The following is a 17854-nucleotide window of genomic DNA, read 5'->3' on the forward strand; positions in this document are numbered from 1 at the left end:
TCGCATTGCGATTATGTATTATCGCGTTGCGAAAGTCAGTATCGCGTTGCGAAAGTAAGTATCTCGTTGCGATTTTTTATTATCGCATTGCGATAGTCAGTATCGCATTGCGATTTTCCCAATTCGCGTTGCGATTTACTTATTCGCATTGCGAATTGGGAAAATCGCAACGATACTGTAGACCATCGCAACGCGATTTTCAACTATCGCATTGCGAAAATGCAACGCGAATTTGCGATAATGGAGATCGCGTTGCGAATTTGCGATCGCATTGCGATTTTGTTGGTCATTTTGGCAAATCCGAAAAAAGTTGGTTAAAATCGTATATTATATGAGATTTTTGGTCACTGAGGTTATTTTCTCTTTTAAATTTTCAGGGACGACTGTCTATGCCCGCCTCCGATCAATCCCCCAACCTGTAAATATTCCAAAGCTGACCAATGAGAGCTAATACACATCACATGGATGTCATCTTTACGATCACCAAGAGCTGAAAGAGGATCAAGAACCATCCAAATTTCTGGTTTCATTCCCACAATAGCATCAATATATCCATCTTGGTTGGATATAATCAACTCCTGCAAATCAAATCATACGATTATTACACATTTCAAGTATTATATGACACTATTTTATTGATCTCCAAAAAAAATTAGATGATCCTAATTCAACAATTAATATTAAAAAATATATGAATTAAGCGATCTCAATGATTAAGAAATTTGTTGTTATTCTTTGAGGTCTTGAATTTTAACATCGTAGATGTCAAAAAAATATAAATGTTTATTATCACATGATTAAAAGTCTTTGAATATATATGAATACCCATAGAACCATTACTTTACCAACAAATAAATATTTTCTTTTAAATTTTTACTTATTATTTTCAAAACAATATCAATTTGTTTGATTTTTTTTAAGGAAATAACTGTACTAATTTTACAAATGCGCTATTTTTATAAAAAGAAAAAATTGGGGTAGGGTAAGGGAATAAAGGGCTGGCTAATAGAGAGTGGAGGAGGTTGTTGGGCTTCGAATCAGAGAGATCTGGTATGCTCTAACATCTCTCTTAACCAAAGAATGATAATAACAATAAAAACGAATTTTCTTCTACTGAAACTCTCTGCTTGCGCCACAGAAATTCGCTCAGCTTTGGTAATTTAACACTCACGGTTTTGCTTCTCCTTTTTTTCTTTATTAAATCAATACATTGAAGCATATATACATATGGCTTTATTTATTTATTTTCCTGGAATGGAAATTCATTGAAGTTAGATGTTAATGCGCGGTAATTTCCAGTTTTAGGTTAACTACTAGAGAATTGATGGGAATAGTAATTTTATGTTAATTAATTTTATCATTTTTAATTTAATGGTAGTTTTGGTTCGAGATGTTAAAGTAGTTAATTTTACAGAACATTTATTCTTTTTTTATGTTAAAGGAGAATTGGATTTATGCATATTTTGAATTAACATCTTATCTGTGGTTTTTTGTTGTTGTTGATTGTTTGTTGAATTATTTTCAGAGTTGCATGAAGAAGAAAAGAATTCCTTGAATTTTTTTTTTTTTTTGAAGTAAGAAGGTGACTATGGGTGCTTCAGAGGAGAACAGTGCTTTGTTCCCAATCTTTGTGTTCACTATAGTGGCTTTGCCATTAGTGCCATACACTCTAGTTAAGATATTAAGCACTTTTTCAAAGAAGGCGATAGCTATCCACTGCCAGTGTTCCGTGTGTTCTCTTTCTGGGAAGTATAGAAATCATTTTTCAAATGGGTTGGTTTGCTTCCAGTTTCCTTTCATTTTTGGAATGGTATTTCAGTTTGAGTAATGTTTCTGATCCTTTGGATTGATTTGGCAGATCTCAAACTTCTCTACATGCAGTAATCTTACCCTTGTGCTTCTTTGGATTGTCTTGGGGGCGCTGATATACTATATCAAGCATACAAGTCATGAGGTACTCCATTCGTGCTTAATTTCCGATAACAATATGATTATATTCGATAGTCTATTGCTAAACCTCGTACTCTCTAATGGAACTTTCGGTGTAGGTGCAGAATTTAAATCTTAAACGTGGTTTGAAAAAAATGTAGACATTCATTCTCCCCTAATTGTTTTTGTTTTTGAATGTGGAGTGATGGTCATATATGCTAATATCTGCTTGGTCATGTATTAATATATTAATGCAAACAACCAGTTTGTTTGTTTCTTCAACATTGTTGTGTATGTGGTGTGCCTTGGCTTTTTCATGATAGAACATGATTAATCTTCGTTTCTCTTGATTCTCAGGTTAAAGTGTTTGAGCCATTTAGTATTCTTGGTCTTGAACCTGGAGCCTCAGATTCTGACATAAAGAAGGCATATAGGAGACATTCCATTCAATATCATCCTGATAAAAATCCGGATCCAGGTTATACGTTTTAATAGTTGTTTCAATATCTGGTTTTCTTAGCAGATCATTTTCCCCCCTAAAGACCTAATACCTATCCACCTTTTCCTCCTCCCTGTTCATGTCAGAGGCCCATGATTATTTTGTTGAATACATTTCAAAGGCTTATCAGGCCCTGACAGATCCAGTATCTCGGGAGAATTTTGAAAAGTATGGTCACCCTGATGGCAGGCAGGTAACAGGATTCTTTGTTTCATCTGTTATTGCGGACACTACTAGTTTCGCGGATGACGGATTTTAATTCTGATCTTTTTTTTCATTGCATTCATAATTAAGGGGCTTCAAATGGGTATAGCACTACCTCCACTCCTGTTGAATATTGATGGAGTATCAGGTGGAATACTTCTTTTGGGAATAGTTGGAGTGTGCATTCTTCTGCCTTTGGTGTTATATATCTCTCAAGATCAACCAAATATACAGGAAATTATGTGATGCATCAAACTTTGTCAGCCTACTACTATTTCATGAAACCTTCTTTAGCTCCAAGGTACATATTTCTTCAACTGATGTTTATTGTAAAAACAAAGTAAACCAGTGCTTTTTGTTAACTTCATAAAGAAAAGAAAGTATTGCTTTGTGTATTTAAATATGTAGAAAATTTCAGTAATGGCTCAAAATTTCCCACCAGCCAACAATTCAACTACTTTAACGAGAGAGAGAGAGAGAGAGGCTTCTCTCATCTTACTCCTAGTTGCATTGATGCTTGACATTGCACAGACTGGAAGTCAAGTGTGTCAAACTAAAAGCTATCATAAATTTCACTTTAATTGACTATGTTCAATAAGGCTTCCTCTTTGTTTTTCATTTTTCGTTTCTCAGTAGTATTCTAATTTTGCAGCAAGGTATTGGATGTCTTTATAAAAGCTGCAGAATTCATGGAAATCCCTGTTCGGCGAAGTGATGGGGAGCCACTTCAGAAATTATTTATGTTGGTTAGGAGTGAGCTAAACTTGGACCTTAAGAATATTTGCCAAGAACAAGTTAAGTTTTGGAAGCAGCACCCAGCTTTAGTAAAGGTGACTCACATGCAGCCATGCCTTAGTCTATTTATTTTAGTATCTTATTCTTTCAAATACTCTGAAGGTAAGGCTGATTATAATTGCTGTAGTATTTACTACCTTTCTACTTTTCAGGCAGAATTGTTGATCCAAGGCCAGTTGACTCGTGAGTCTGAAGCTCTGACACCAGCTTTGTTGCGTGATTTTAGACGAATGCTTGAGCTTTCACCCCGCCTTCTTGAGGAACTGATGAAGGTAAATTTAAAACTGAGTTTTTCTAGCACGTTAATGGATTTGTTGCACTCAATTTTTGAAAACCCTCTCTCTGACTCTGCATTAATATTTGAACATATTGATAAGATTAGCTCCTGATATATTGTTGCTCTAAACATGATTGATATTCTTGAAAAAAAAATTGGTATTGTTGTGACATCTAAGAGTTTTGAAGGATTTAGTAAAAAATTGATTGCATTTTCCATCTCAGCTTCTTTGGTAAAGAAGTGAAAAAGAACAAGTTGGTCTCGCAATCCATAGCAGTCCCTCATCTTAATCATAATTTTCTAGATAATTAATGCAATAGGCCTTAATATTTTGAAAATTCTAGACTGCAAAACCATTTTGCTCTGTAGCAGGCAGAGATGTTTGAGTGCATTTCCCAAGTTCTCTGCCATCTTATACTTTTCTGAAAAGCTATTGTTTGCAAGTCCTCGTATTCTTTTCTGCATGCATTGGAAGCTGTAATAGTCAGTATGTTATATATGAACACATATGGCATTAATACCACGCACTACTCAAGGGCATTGATGGTTGAGACCTGCAATTGGTGCTGTTGAGCTTTCTCAGAATATCATTCAGGTATGCCTATATACTCGTTGGATGGAATCTTTTTTCTTTTCTCGGAAAAGTTGGCCCTTTACTGCTAATTTTGGTGCCATATAATGTTTTAGTTACCTCCGTGTGTATGTGTTTCATTTGCAAAATATCAAAGGGGAAAATGTTATTATGAAAACTTAATATTAGATTTTTTTATTTGCATATCCTTAGCATTAAGTTGAGTGTAAGAAGGATCAATTTCCTAAAGGGTCACGATTATTTACTTTCCTCTTTTAGAATTAGCAAGCTGTATTTCCTTCTGGAGATTGAAGTGGATTATTACTTTTTGGGCTGACACTGCCGCATCAGTTGTCAATTTGTGTGGCACCGTCTAATAATTCAATAGGTTGTCTTCACTTCGATTTGTTTCTGATACTGTTATATCTAGTCATTCTCTTTTAAAGAAATTTTCTTTTTGCACTATTATCTCTCAACATATCGATGACCTTTTTTATTTTAATTTTTTTTATTTATTCATCGAGTCAGGCCATTCCACTAAGTGCAAGAAAGGTTGCTGGGGGGGGTCTAGTGAAGGTGTTGCACCGTTTCTACAGTTGCCGCATTTTAGTGAGGCCATGGTTAAAAAGATAGCACGGAAGGTAGTGATATGCTCCTTTTATTGGTTTTTGTACTGCACCAAGAGTCTTGATGCATCTGCAGGAATACTGTGTTGCCACCTGTGTGTAGGCTGCTCTTCAGGTTATATCGGTTTGGTGCTTGATTATTATCTTTATATCAAGACACATTATGTCAACCATTTGACATTGTTTTTGGATTAAATTGTTTGTGGGTTAGAAAGAAAAATGTCAGTTGATGGGCTGAAGCCTCGTAGACTTCAGATTGAAATTTTCTCATTTGTGGAAATAGTTATATTGTTTTGGAAAGAGGCGAAGATGTTCTGTAAAAGATGTTGCCTTGATGTTGTGGTGTAACATGCAAGAATCATAGGACATGGCATTAGTTAACATTTTGCATCCGTTTTCCTATTACTCTTGGTTTGTAAATTCTATTTCACCATGCCTGCAGAAAGTGCGGACGTTTCAAGATTTTCGTGACATGACCTTAGAAGACCGGGTTGAACTGCTGACTCAGGTTGCCGGATTATCTCCTACCGAAAGAAAAGATGTGGAGATGGTTCTTGAAATGATGCCTTCCTTGACAGTTGATATCATGTGATAGACATAAGGCGAAGAAGGGATACAAGAAGGTGATATCGTCACAATGCGTGTTTGGATCACACTTGAGAGGGGGAGCGGCCTCGTTGCAGCTCTTCCCCATGCTCCTTACTACCCGTTCCACAAGGAGGAGAATTTCTGGTTACTGCTTGCAGACTCTGTCCAACGATGTTTGGGTCTCCCAAAAGGTGAGCTTCATGGATGAGGCCGTGGCCATAACAGCAGCATCCAAAGCAATTCAAGAGTTGAAGGAAGGCTCAGGGGCAAGCCTGAAGGAGACAAATGCGGCTGTTAGGGAAGCTGTCTAGAGAGTAAGGAGAGGGTCAAGGTTAGTAATGGGCAAGTTCCAGGCTCCTGCCGAGGGAAAGTACAACTTGACTGCATTCTGCTTGTGTGACTCTTGGATCGGCTGTGATAGGAAGACGAACCTAAAGATCAAAATATTGAAATGGAGTCAAGCAGGTACAAGGACCGGCCCCTTGTCAGAAGAGGGAGCTGTCACGGAAGAGGGGATTGAGGAGGAAGAGCAGGAAGAAGATGAATATGATGATTATGAGAGTGAATACAGTGAGGATGTAAAGGACGGAAAGGATTCAAAGAGGAAAGGAGTTGTGCCCGGTGCTGGTGCTGCTGCTGCTGAAAATTCAGATAATAAGTGAACTTTCCTAATCTTTCATTTTGTTTTTGTGAGAAAACAAGGGATGAATCTTCTTCTTCTTCTTCTTCTTTTTCTTTTAATATTGCAAACATCGATTACAAAATATACAAGTTCACATCTTGATATGAACTTTAAATGTTATTTGCTTGTGTCATAGATTCCTTAAAGCCATTCAGTGTTCAGTAAATTTGGGTACCGAAGAGCAGTTTTGTTGCATTTGGCTTGCTTTGCTTGTTGCTAAATCACAATGTTCCGTAAATTCTTTCCAAAATCTACTTGAGCAAATGGACAACGGTAATAATATTGGCTACAACACTAATTCCAACAATTCCTGATATAGCTTGCAGGAAATTAAATATTCCTAATTGATAGGGGCGTAAAAGTTTGAGTGAACAAAGTTATGTCTGTACTCGTTTGTATATTTATGGAATTCATTTATTTATTTTTTGAAGATGTTTATGTTAGGTTCATTTAGATTTTTAATATCATAATGAAAGGCGCGCTTCATGATACTCGCCTTCTTGTACGAGTCAGATTTTCCTTCGAAGGCGTGTTTCATGATCAATGCCTTTCAACGAGGCTCCAGCTCGGACAGAACCCCACGAAGGCACGCTTCATGATCCGCGTTTTGTTAGAAAGGGTGTTAATTCGATAATATTTAGAGAAATGGTGCCTGACAGGTAATATTTCGTTGTTGGGGTGATTTTTGGGTAAAATCACTCATTTTCTTGGTCCTCATTTTATATTTTAAATTTTAATGATAATAGAGACTAAATTGAACATAGGATGAATTTTAGAGTTTAAACTATAAAACCTAAGAAACTTAAGGATTAATTGGGTAATTTTATTATTTTTCTTTGGCTTGCAGATAAAAACGAAAACTTTAAATGAAAGTTAATCGAACATAACATGTTTGAAAACATTAATCGAACATGTTCGGGAACGTTAAATGAACATGTTTATTCAAGCCAAACGAACGAACACGTGAAGGTGCGCTTCATGATCCGTGTCTTTCAACGTGGCGCCAGCTCAAACAAAAACCCACGAAGGAGCGCCTCATAATCCACACCTTTCCACCGTGGCGCCATCTCGGACAAAACCCTACTAAGACACGCTTCATGATCTTCGCTTTGTCACAAAGGGTACTAGATCAATAATATTTGAAAAAAGGGTGTATGACAGGTAATATTTCGTTGTTAGGGTATTTTTGAGTAAAAACGCCGAGAAAATGAGTCAATAAGCTAGCTTATAACCAAGTCAACAAATGAAAACAAGTCAATAAAGGAGCTTGGTTGTAAATAAAAGCAAATAAAACACAGCTCTATTTATGTTTAATATTTTATTAAATAAAATTAAAAAGTTTGTTCATACTCGTTTATTTAACTTAATAAGTGAACAATTCACGAACTATTTGTCGAAGTCTCTGTTCATCTACACACTTAATAATTGATTCCAACAAATATATAAATTGTTATAAGAACTTGATTACAATAAAAGCTATCAAACAAGTGCATCAAAGTTCACAAGAAAATGATGATCACCTTCTTCTAGATACTTAAAACTATGAAAAACGATTAGTGTCACGGGCTACTTTCATCGAAGGAAGCACGATTGCAGCCACCGGATTACCCTCACGTCCCCCGCTTTCATCGATAAACAAGTCGATAAAGAAGATTATAACTGAGTCGATAAACAAGTCAATAAAGGAGCTTGGTTGTAAACATAAATGAACAGTACACCTCTGTTTATGTTTGTTCTTTTATTAAATAAAATTAAAAAGTTTGTTCATACTCATTTATTTAGCTTGATAAGCGAACGATTCAGGAACAATTCTTCGAACGCTCTGTTCATCTACACCCTTAATAATTGATTCCAACAAATATATAAATTGTTGGTTTAAGAACTTGATTACAGTAAAAGCTATCAAATAAGTGCATCAAAGTTCACAAGAAAATGATGAACACCTTCTTCTAGATACTTAAAACTAAGAAAAACGATTAGTGTCACGGACTACCTTCATCGAAGGAAGCACGATTGCAGCCACCGGATTACCCTCACGTCCCCCGCCTTCATCAATAATCAACCTAAGACCTTCAATATGAAGTTTCCCATGGTGACCACTTACCACAATTGTCTCAGTTAGCTCCTGCAACATATTCAGCACCAAAACACTTGCATCACTCTTGAGAATCATGTTATGATCTGTGTGCATAAGTAAAACAATGTTGAAGACGGATTCGAGTAGTTTACCTTGGGGATATCCCAGACATCCTTCCTGCCGCTGAGACCAGTTACTATGGGCACACGGGCGTCTCTGGCTTTCAGAAATTCGAGCTGCTCTTGGACATTTTTACCTCTCTCTAGACCAGCATGAACAGCAATCAATTTACAGTGTTTAACTCCTTCCTGTGTCTCAATACAAACATCATCCTGGAGAAATTGCACCCTCAAAACACTAAGTTGCTATATTTACTCTCAAGAAAGTAGAAACTAAAGATTTGCTTATAGCACATTAGGATTTACCTCTTCATGAACCCAAACCATCTCTGCTAGAAATTTCTTGTGGTCCTCGGGAACAACCTCCATCAAATCTTAGACAACAAAAATCAAGCTTTTTTATTAAGAATAAGGCAAGATTTTGCTTCAGATTAAAAGAGAATAATTCTTATCCAGAAAAGCTAACTGATTCACGTACTAGTTCTGCTGTGCCGCGACCTAACTTAAGGATATTTTGTGAGAGTTTTAACATAAAATATTATCTTATACAACCTAAAATGTTATACAATTTATAATAATTTTGATTACAACCGAAAATATTACATTACAGTAGACTTTAACATAAAATATTACATGCCTACTCTAAAAAGTTAGGCAATTAGTCATAATTTCGGTTACAAGAATATCTTGAATAGATTTTTAGATTGCAATACAAATAGTTATACAATTTACATGATTTATTATGAACTTAATAGTTTAAATTACGAACGGCAGCTCGGCTAGGACGGAAGGTGGGGGTTTGCTGCTAGGGTTTGAAGAAACAACGGGGACCGGGGGAATGGGAGCCCCACACACTGATATAATCAGGGGAAGAGTTTTGATTCCAAATAAAAATGGTTAATTACAAAGCAAGTCAATACATTGTCTAGGGTTTTCGGAAAAACGACTCCAACTTCCCAATTTTACAATTTGGTCATTCTTTTAATTTAGGAATTTAGGTCAAAATCTTTCAAATTCTAAGGTTTTAATTTAGGGATTTTTCGGTTTGTTACAAGAAAACAATCAATCCATTCCTTCAGAAACATACAATCCAGAATCATAACAAAAATGGATCATGAATCCATTTCAAATACAATAATCCACTCGAAAAATGAATATCTAACAAGGTTAAAGTCTGATTGTTTCCTTGTAATTGATTTTTTGAAAAACCTTTTTTTCATTTTTTTTAGTATTTGATTTGTGGAAAACAAATGTTTATAATTAGTAAAATTTTTAAAAAATTATTAACTAATAAAGAATTATACAATATCATCCAAACACCGTTTTATAAAAATTATAATTTATACGAAATTCATTTTTTAAAATCTGCCTTAATCTCCATATACTACTGAATCAAAAGCCATACGACAAAATGAGAATAACCCAAAGATCAAAAAAATAAGAAATAAAAAGAAAGAGAAAGAAAGGATGGATGGATTACCAGAAGCTCCATGAGGGACTCCATAAGATTCAAACGTGGGAGCAGCATCATAAATGGAACCTTTACAACCCATCCCTTCGGTAGCATTATACTCGGCATTTATACAACCACCCCATATCCTTCCTTGCAGATGCATCTTCTCGTAACCTTCTCCCTTAAACCACCCTTCCCTTTCCTCATTATCCGCATACTCCCGCCACGTGCCCTCCGCCTCGAACTCTCCCGGCAACGCCCCGACAAACGCCGCGAAAGAGAAGTCGTGGTTCCCCGACAAAAACACGTGCTTCTGATTCGGATATCGGTTCGGCAACGAGATTAAATAATCGATCACTTTGCGTGTGTCGGGTCCGCGATCACAGTAGTCGCCGAGGAAGATGACGGTGGCGGTGTTAAAGGATTCTGGGTCGATGTGGGATTCGAGGTTCGACCAAAGATTGAGGAGCTTTGTGATGTGGCCATGGATGTCTCCTATGCAGATTATCGTTCTGGGTTTGTTGTTGGGATCTGCCATTTCCCTTCTTCTTCTTCTTCTTCTTCTTTTTTTAGAAATCAAAGCGAAAAGAAAAATCAAATAGCCAAAGTTAATCGTTCCACCCAGCCACAGGGCACATTTTCTTGGCCCGGGATAAAATTAAAAAAAATTGGACTCTAATTTAAAAAAATATTAAAAAACATATAATATTAAATTTTAATTACTTTTTTATTAAATTAAATAAATATTAATTTATTATAATATTAAAAATGTCAAAAACATATTTAAATATATAAATATTTATAAAAAACATTATCTTCGAGCATTTCTTGATGTAAAATCATTGATTATAGTGTCAACATTAATGTTTTCCAACATATTTTCTCAATATATAACATAGCGAGCCCATTCAATCTTTCTTGTGACATTTTTTACCTCAAGTAATTTTTCAATAATTTCAGCTTTAAAAAACTTTTTTCCGCAGATGCTACCGTTACCAGTATTGTTAATAAGATTCGATAAGCAATTGAAACATTAGGATAACAATCTCTAGGTTTAACACACTTAAGAACTTCAAGCGCTGACATAAATACATTTGGCAAAGTCAATTTTAACACTTTATTTTTAGAAAAAAATCATCTACATCAACATTCGACAAATTATTATGAGAAAAAATAATCTTAAAATTATTACAACATTCTTTTAATAAGTCAATAAAAAATAAATTTATGGACCCTACTTTTAATTTAGTTTATTAATATTTATGGGTCATGCTTTTAATTTAATATATTAATATAATTTTTAACGTTATGATAAGAATAATAAATCAATAAAAAATAAGTTTATGAATCTTCTTATATTAATATAAAAAAATTGTATATAAATATTTATGAATCTTATTTTTAATTTAATCTATTAAAATATAATAAATTAATATAAATTAAAATCAGAGCCGGCCCTGCCCAAACACCCCCTCCCTTTTTATGGGGTAGCTAAAAAATTATCACTTTTGTAATTGATTATGTGTATGAATTGTAAGCTACGGCATCACCTGCATGGCAAGTACCCAAAAGGTAATTATTACCTGTTTTTAAATTAAATTTAATTCTTACTTTTTTAAATAAAATATTTTCCATGCGACACTCTGAGCCCCCTCCGCACCAGTTTTGTTTGCATGCAGTACTCTGGACACGGCGTGAAAATACAACATTATTTCCTTCCCCTCACATGCACTGAAACCTCACCTGCAGCACCACAATTATTGTACCCATTTGAATCTCTCAAGTGAAAGCATGGTGATGAATATATCTGTTGGCGGTGAGGGAGCCACATCTGGATGAAGGTGATTCGAAATTTTATCTATTAGTTATTTTTTATATTAATAGTGTTTATTTTGAAATTTTTTATATTTATATTAAAATTTTATTTGTATTCATTTTATTTAATAATTTTATATTGTTAATATATATATATATATATATTTACTCAAAAAAATATTTTTAAATCCATCACTGAATATTCGCACCATGCTTCATGTTTCAGTTTCATCCAAGTGAAGTGAAGAGTGAAGAGTGAAGAGTGAAGAGTGAAGAGTGAAGAGTGAAGAGTGAAGAGTGAAGAGTGAAGAGCGAAGAGTGAAGAGAGACAGAAAGAAAGAAGGGAAAAGTGTTCGCTTTCCGTTCGAATATTAGATATTAGAGGTAAATGTATTTTTTTATTTTAATCAAATATTAGTATATAATTAGATGGCTGATATTTTACAATAATGCAATTGGAAAAAAATTATTCGAATAGTGTATTCTCGAAATTATTTCTTTTATTCTTACACCCCAAAGACACATTACAATCAATGTGACTTTAATATAAATTTTGAGATTTTTTTCATATTTTATTTTTTATTTGCTCGAATGAGATAAATGCTACCGTACACAGGAGATCGTACAAGGTCGCATGAAATACTATGCTACTCTTCTTCCTTTGGATCACAATGCGTCTCTCCCCCCAATTCTAGATCACATTGCGTCTCTCTCCCCCTCCCTCAAATTTTGTGATTTTACTGAAATATCACCCTGACAGGTAATAATTATCTATCAGACACTTTTTCTCTTAATTTTACCGATCTAACACTATTTATCACAAGACACGGATCGTTCGCAGGGTTTTGTCCGAGCTGGCGCCACGTAAGAGAAGGCGCGTATGACTGAACCTCTGACATATTCTGACAATGTGTGGGTCGTCATCCGCGCCTTAGAATTTTAAAAATATATATATACTTTAAAAAATTAAAAATATATAGGGACTAACATTGTAATTTAATATATATTAGTTCCATGAGTTGAAGAGCTTAATGCGGTTAGCTTATATAGGCATTTTGTAGTGTTTAGGTTATATTTCTTGACAGTGTTTAGAAACTATAAAACAGAGATCAATGCTCCTTATTTATATTCATAAACATTACATGTATATTTACAAATATAAAGATCTACAATATGTAAAGTAATATCCTATATTAATTATATAATATTCTATATTAATTATATAATATTCTACATCAAATACAATATATATTAATCTATAAGATTTAAGCTGCAAATCCCTAAAACTCTCCTCAAGTTAAAGCATAGATATTAATCATGTCCAATTTGTTATATAGATAATCAATCCAAACTCTGTTAAGGGTCTTTATGAAAATGTCTCATAACTTGTTATATATTATGTATAATATATATTTTTTTTGAATAATTTATTATTTATCATTTTTTAGTATTTTATTTTTAATATATTTATTTATATTTTAAATATTTGAATTAACACATTGTCAATAAATACACCTTTTAGCTTTTATCTCACATTGTCAAGAAACATAACTTAAACATTCCAATATGTCTATATAAGTTAATCTCATTAAGCTCTAATATGTATTAAATTACGATGTTAATCCCTATAGTTTTATTTTTTTAAATTTTTTAAAGCATATTTTTTCAAAATGCTGAATATGTCAAAGTTTCAACGTCATCTGCTTCTTCCCTTACGTGGCGCCAACTCGGACAAAACCCTGCGAAGGAGCAAATAGTGATCTGTGCTTTCTAAGAAAGGGCGCTAAATATATAAAATTAGGAGAAATTATGTCTGACAGGTAATTATTATATGTCAGGGTGATATTTCAGTAAAATCACCCTAAAATTTAGCCTTCCCAATTTTTTATATAAAGATTAAAACTTAAATAAAAAATAAAATATAAAAAAATCCCCAAATTTTATTTTTGAGTCGCATGGACTAAAATGCGTCTTTGGGGAGCAATCACCCTATTTAAAGAAATAATTCTGAACAATTTTTTCAACTACATTATTGTAAAAAATCAGCTAGAATTATATAGTTAATTTAGATTAATTTTAGATAGAATTTTTCTTGTTTAGATTAATTTATTATTGTTAACATTTTGTTTTTTGTACGGATCTATTCAAATGGAAGAACAAAATCAACTGCTTCATCTTGACGCTCAACATATTTATAGCCATTTGGGATTGATAGTGCTATTCTATTATTGTTTAATTTTTAATAAAATATTATATTTTATTTATGAACACAACCGTTATTATTAAATGGTAAAAGTTTATTTTATGATTAATTATTAATTTTATGATTTAATTAATTGTAGGAAGACCCACAACAAATCCTTCGTAATCGAATCAATATTCCCAGGAAGCCACACGAGTTGATTAAATATAACTTGCAACATGCTGGATTTTATTATGTACCCGGGTTTGATCAGTGCATTGATTGAATGTTGGAGACCAGAGACACATACGTTTCATTTTACGTGTGGAGAATGTACAATAACTTTGAAAGACATGGCCTTTCAACTCGGTGTCCCAACAAATGGGATTCCAATAGTGCATGATAATAAGTATCAGGTGCATTTTGCTTGCGATACGTTACTTGGGAAGTCACCAGTACCACAAGATCGAAGTGGCTGACGTTTGAGAATAAGTTTCCATGGATCGAAATAGTACGAAAGAAGAAGTTTTATATGAAACTCGAGCATATATATTGGAGTTGATTGGGGGAGTTTTGATGCCGAATAAATCCGGTAGTTATGTTCACAGTCATTATCTCTCATTTTTGAGCTATTTTTGGATGACTCGTCAATATAGTTGGGGATAGGTGGTATTAGCGTTCTTGTACCGTGAGATGTACAAGGCGTCAATAATCGTAAATAATAATGTTACAATAGGAATCGATGGATGTCTTATGCTACTACAATGATGGGTATGTCATAGACTTCCATTTTTAACACCGATTAGTCGAACTACGTTTTCAGCAGTGATAGGAAAACAAAGTATTGATATAAGGGAGCATAGTGGTAGGCATATATTTCTAGTGAATGATGAGGACAACTTCCACACTCCTGAGCAAGCACTAAGGACACAACGCACTCGACGTCCACCTAGATGTTATTATTCAACAACACCCCAACACCGACAAGAATTATAAAGTCCAATTCGGTATTTTTTATTTTATAAAAATATATATTAAATAAAATGTTATTTATTCTTATCAAATGGTTTAATTTATCATGTATTAAAAAATATAGAAATCCATCACACTCATTCAAATTGAAATAAAAAAGAAATTTGGCATATTCGTTCAAATACAAATACTTATATGATTACTGATGAGGCATGTATGTTGGTAGATTTGGACACATTTTTCTAATGATCTTCACCCCCTACATAGTCCACATCTCTTTGGTTGAGTTTTCTCTCTACTATGGAAATCCATATACTTGTATGAATACAAGTAAACTTAGGTCGACCCTTTGGACTTCTACGAAGCATTGAATTTGGTAGCCATCTGTCATGATTCTTTCTCGACCAATATGATTCATTTGGGAGAGGAGCAAACTCATAGCTGTAGACATTTAATATCCTCTGTAGGTGAAAACACTCATTAACATAACTGTACGTGCTTACACCAGCATGCATACATGCAGCGACTACATGAGAACAAGGATATCTATATGCCTAAAAGCATCCACAGTCACATTATTTGTGTCGTAAATCAACTCTAAATGTTTGACCTTCTGCTCTTTCGTTACAGTGTATGCATGACACAACAAAAGTATGACTAATTCGGTCGAAATCATTAACTACTATTGAGGTTTCCAATCGATCATTTGCTTCCACCACTGTAGGAGCCCAAGTTTGACCTCTATTTATGAGAGACTCAATCTCTCTCCCTTTATCGGGCCAAACCTTAGCCAACCTAAAGTACATGTCTTTAACCACACTCACTATTGAGAGATGATGTGTACCTTTTAATACTGAATTAATGGCCTTAGTAAGGTTTGTTGTCATATGCCCGTATCGTCAACCACTATTGTATGCTGGCTACCATTGTTCCTATGGGATTTTTGAAGCCCACTTCCAAACATACTGATCATCATAAAAAACCTTCAAATTCTCCAACCTTTTATTAAAATTCGATTATTGTAATCCATATCTTATTTTATAATATATATATATATATATATATATATATATATATTATGTTAAACTTCAATTAAAATACACCGATACAAACGTGGGTGTTAGAAAACTTACTCATGCTTATTATCTCGCTATGAACGCATGCGTTATGAAATTTATCGATACTATTCTTACTAATATGACATATAGAAAATGTGGGATATCCATACGGAAGTATCCAAAGACTTCCTGGTTTTACAATTGCCGCCAAAATACCTGTTCCTCGATCGGATATCAAGCAAACTCCATATTCTCGAATGACGTATTATTATAAATTAGTCAAAAAATCTCAAGCTTATGTCGTCTCTCCTTCAACAATGACGAATGCAATTGGGAATATATTTCATTCACCATCTTGTTCAATTACTAGCAACAATACATGTTTATATTGACCATACAACCACGTACCATCTACGTGGACCATACGTTTACAAAATAGAAATCCTTCTATGCACAACTTGAATGTCCAAAATAGTCTATGAAATATTTTTTCCCCTGGAATAAGTCTACCTTATTTGTTGTATGCATGCATGGTTTGAAACTTCACTACGGTCTCTGGGATGAATCATTTCATTGATTGTAACAAATGTGGTAACTCATTGTACGAAACATCCCAATCTCCAAACGTCAACCTCATCGCCTTCAACATCGTATCCCAAACCTTGTTGTATTGTACATGGTATCCCAACTGGCTTCGAATAAATGCAACTAACACTGAACAAGGTATCCTTGGATTTCTTTTTCAACCAACACCTTCACATATTGACATATAACATCGGAGTCCAATAGTCGATGATCTTGTCTGATGGAGTTTCACAAACATGTGTGTCGACCACTATACCTTGTGATGACTCAAGCATCATACCTCTAAATTTTTGATACTCTAATCTTCCACTTGCACTCTAGGTCATATTTAACACACTTCGCATATACGGTCTTCTAGTTGGACTCTGCAACATGGACATCAACATGACATTTGATGGAATATTTTTTAATCGCCAGGGTAGCTTCATTTTTTCTCTAAATTGCATCCTAATTGAAAATTCACCCAAATTTTTGAACAATTCAGTCATGTCGTATGGAGTTAAATGTGGCATGTATGGGAATTAAGGTTCCCTCATCACATCATAATCTATCTCATACATATGAGGGATAGGTTGATACGGTGTGAGAACTTCATCGTCATTCATGGTCAAATCAGGTGCACCACCACCGTACAAATCGTCATCTTCTGCCAAAATGGGTTCATTTATTTCTTCATCTTCGCTAGAATCATCATGTATTTCTCCCCATCGATTTTGAAAATCAACATCAACATTCAATTCCAAATGACATTTGCTTCTCTCCTCATACTTTGCTACTGCGGACGACCCTCTGACTTCATTTCTACTTTCCAATAGTGTCATAAAATTTTTATCGCTATGTATATTGGGTCCTCAACCTCACTTCCAAAAGCCATTTGAGATGAATTTCCAGCTACATTTCTTGATGACCTAGGAACATCAGATATTTACCCACCTCAACAAACAACTCAATAATTGCAACATTTGTTGACTCATATAATCCAATCATGGTTCCTATATCATCATTTTCTTCAACTGGTACTGAAGCATATCTAACTAGATTGGGACATACCATAAACCTGTACTTCAAACCATCAACAGTTGCTCGAATTTTGCGTTTTATCCTCTGCTTCATTTATAAAAATGTGATGTTCCTTTTGAACATCATAATTATTGGTCTTTTAGACTTAAACATAACCCCAACCTCATTTTCTATAATATGTCCATTATAATGGACAACCATGTAAAATTAGTTGCTCATTTTCTCTACAAATACAAAATTTGTATTTAGAATAAAAAATTATTATAATCATAATAACAACAATAAAATTAACATAACAATAAATCGTTAAATACATCAAACAAATTGTTAAATACTTCTAATAAATCATAAAAATATTTAAACAATTAAATTTACACGTACTCAAATCAAAATAAGATAAAG

General features: G+C 34.0%; 1 protein-coding gene and 1 pseudogene across 1 annotated transcript; one reads left to right on the top strand and one right to left on the bottom strand.

Moving 5' to 3' along the window:
- The first annotated feature begins 1457 nt into the window (after nucleotides 1-1457).
- Nucleotides 1458-6193, top strand: LOC120214518 (annotated as a pseudogene).
- Nucleotides 6194-7958: 1765 nt separating this feature from the next.
- Nucleotides 7959-10447, bottom strand: LOC120214519 (tyrosine-protein phosphatase RLPH2-like). The gene is made up of 4 exons (XM_039212407.1): nucleotides 9848-10447; nucleotides 8674-8741; nucleotides 8401-8580; nucleotides 7959-8296 (listed from the first exon to the last, which is right to left on the bottom strand). Exons 1-4 carry the CDS (start codon nucleotides 10356-10358, stop codon nucleotides 8135-8137), a joined length of 921 nt encoding a protein of 306 aa, XP_039068338.1. The 5' UTR covers nucleotides 10359-10447; the 3' UTR covers nucleotides 7959-8134.
- Between the last annotated feature and the right edge of the window lie 7407 nt (nucleotides 10448-17854).

This window comes from Hibiscus syriacus, unplaced genomic scaffold (assembly GCF_006381635.1).
Source record: "Hibiscus syriacus cultivar Baekdansim isolate YM2019G1 unplaced genomic scaffold, ASM638163v2 tig00110065_pilon, whole genome shotgun sequence".
Classification (NCBI taxonomy): Eukaryota; Viridiplantae; Streptophyta; class Magnoliopsida; order Malvales; family Malvaceae; genus Hibiscus; species Hibiscus syriacus.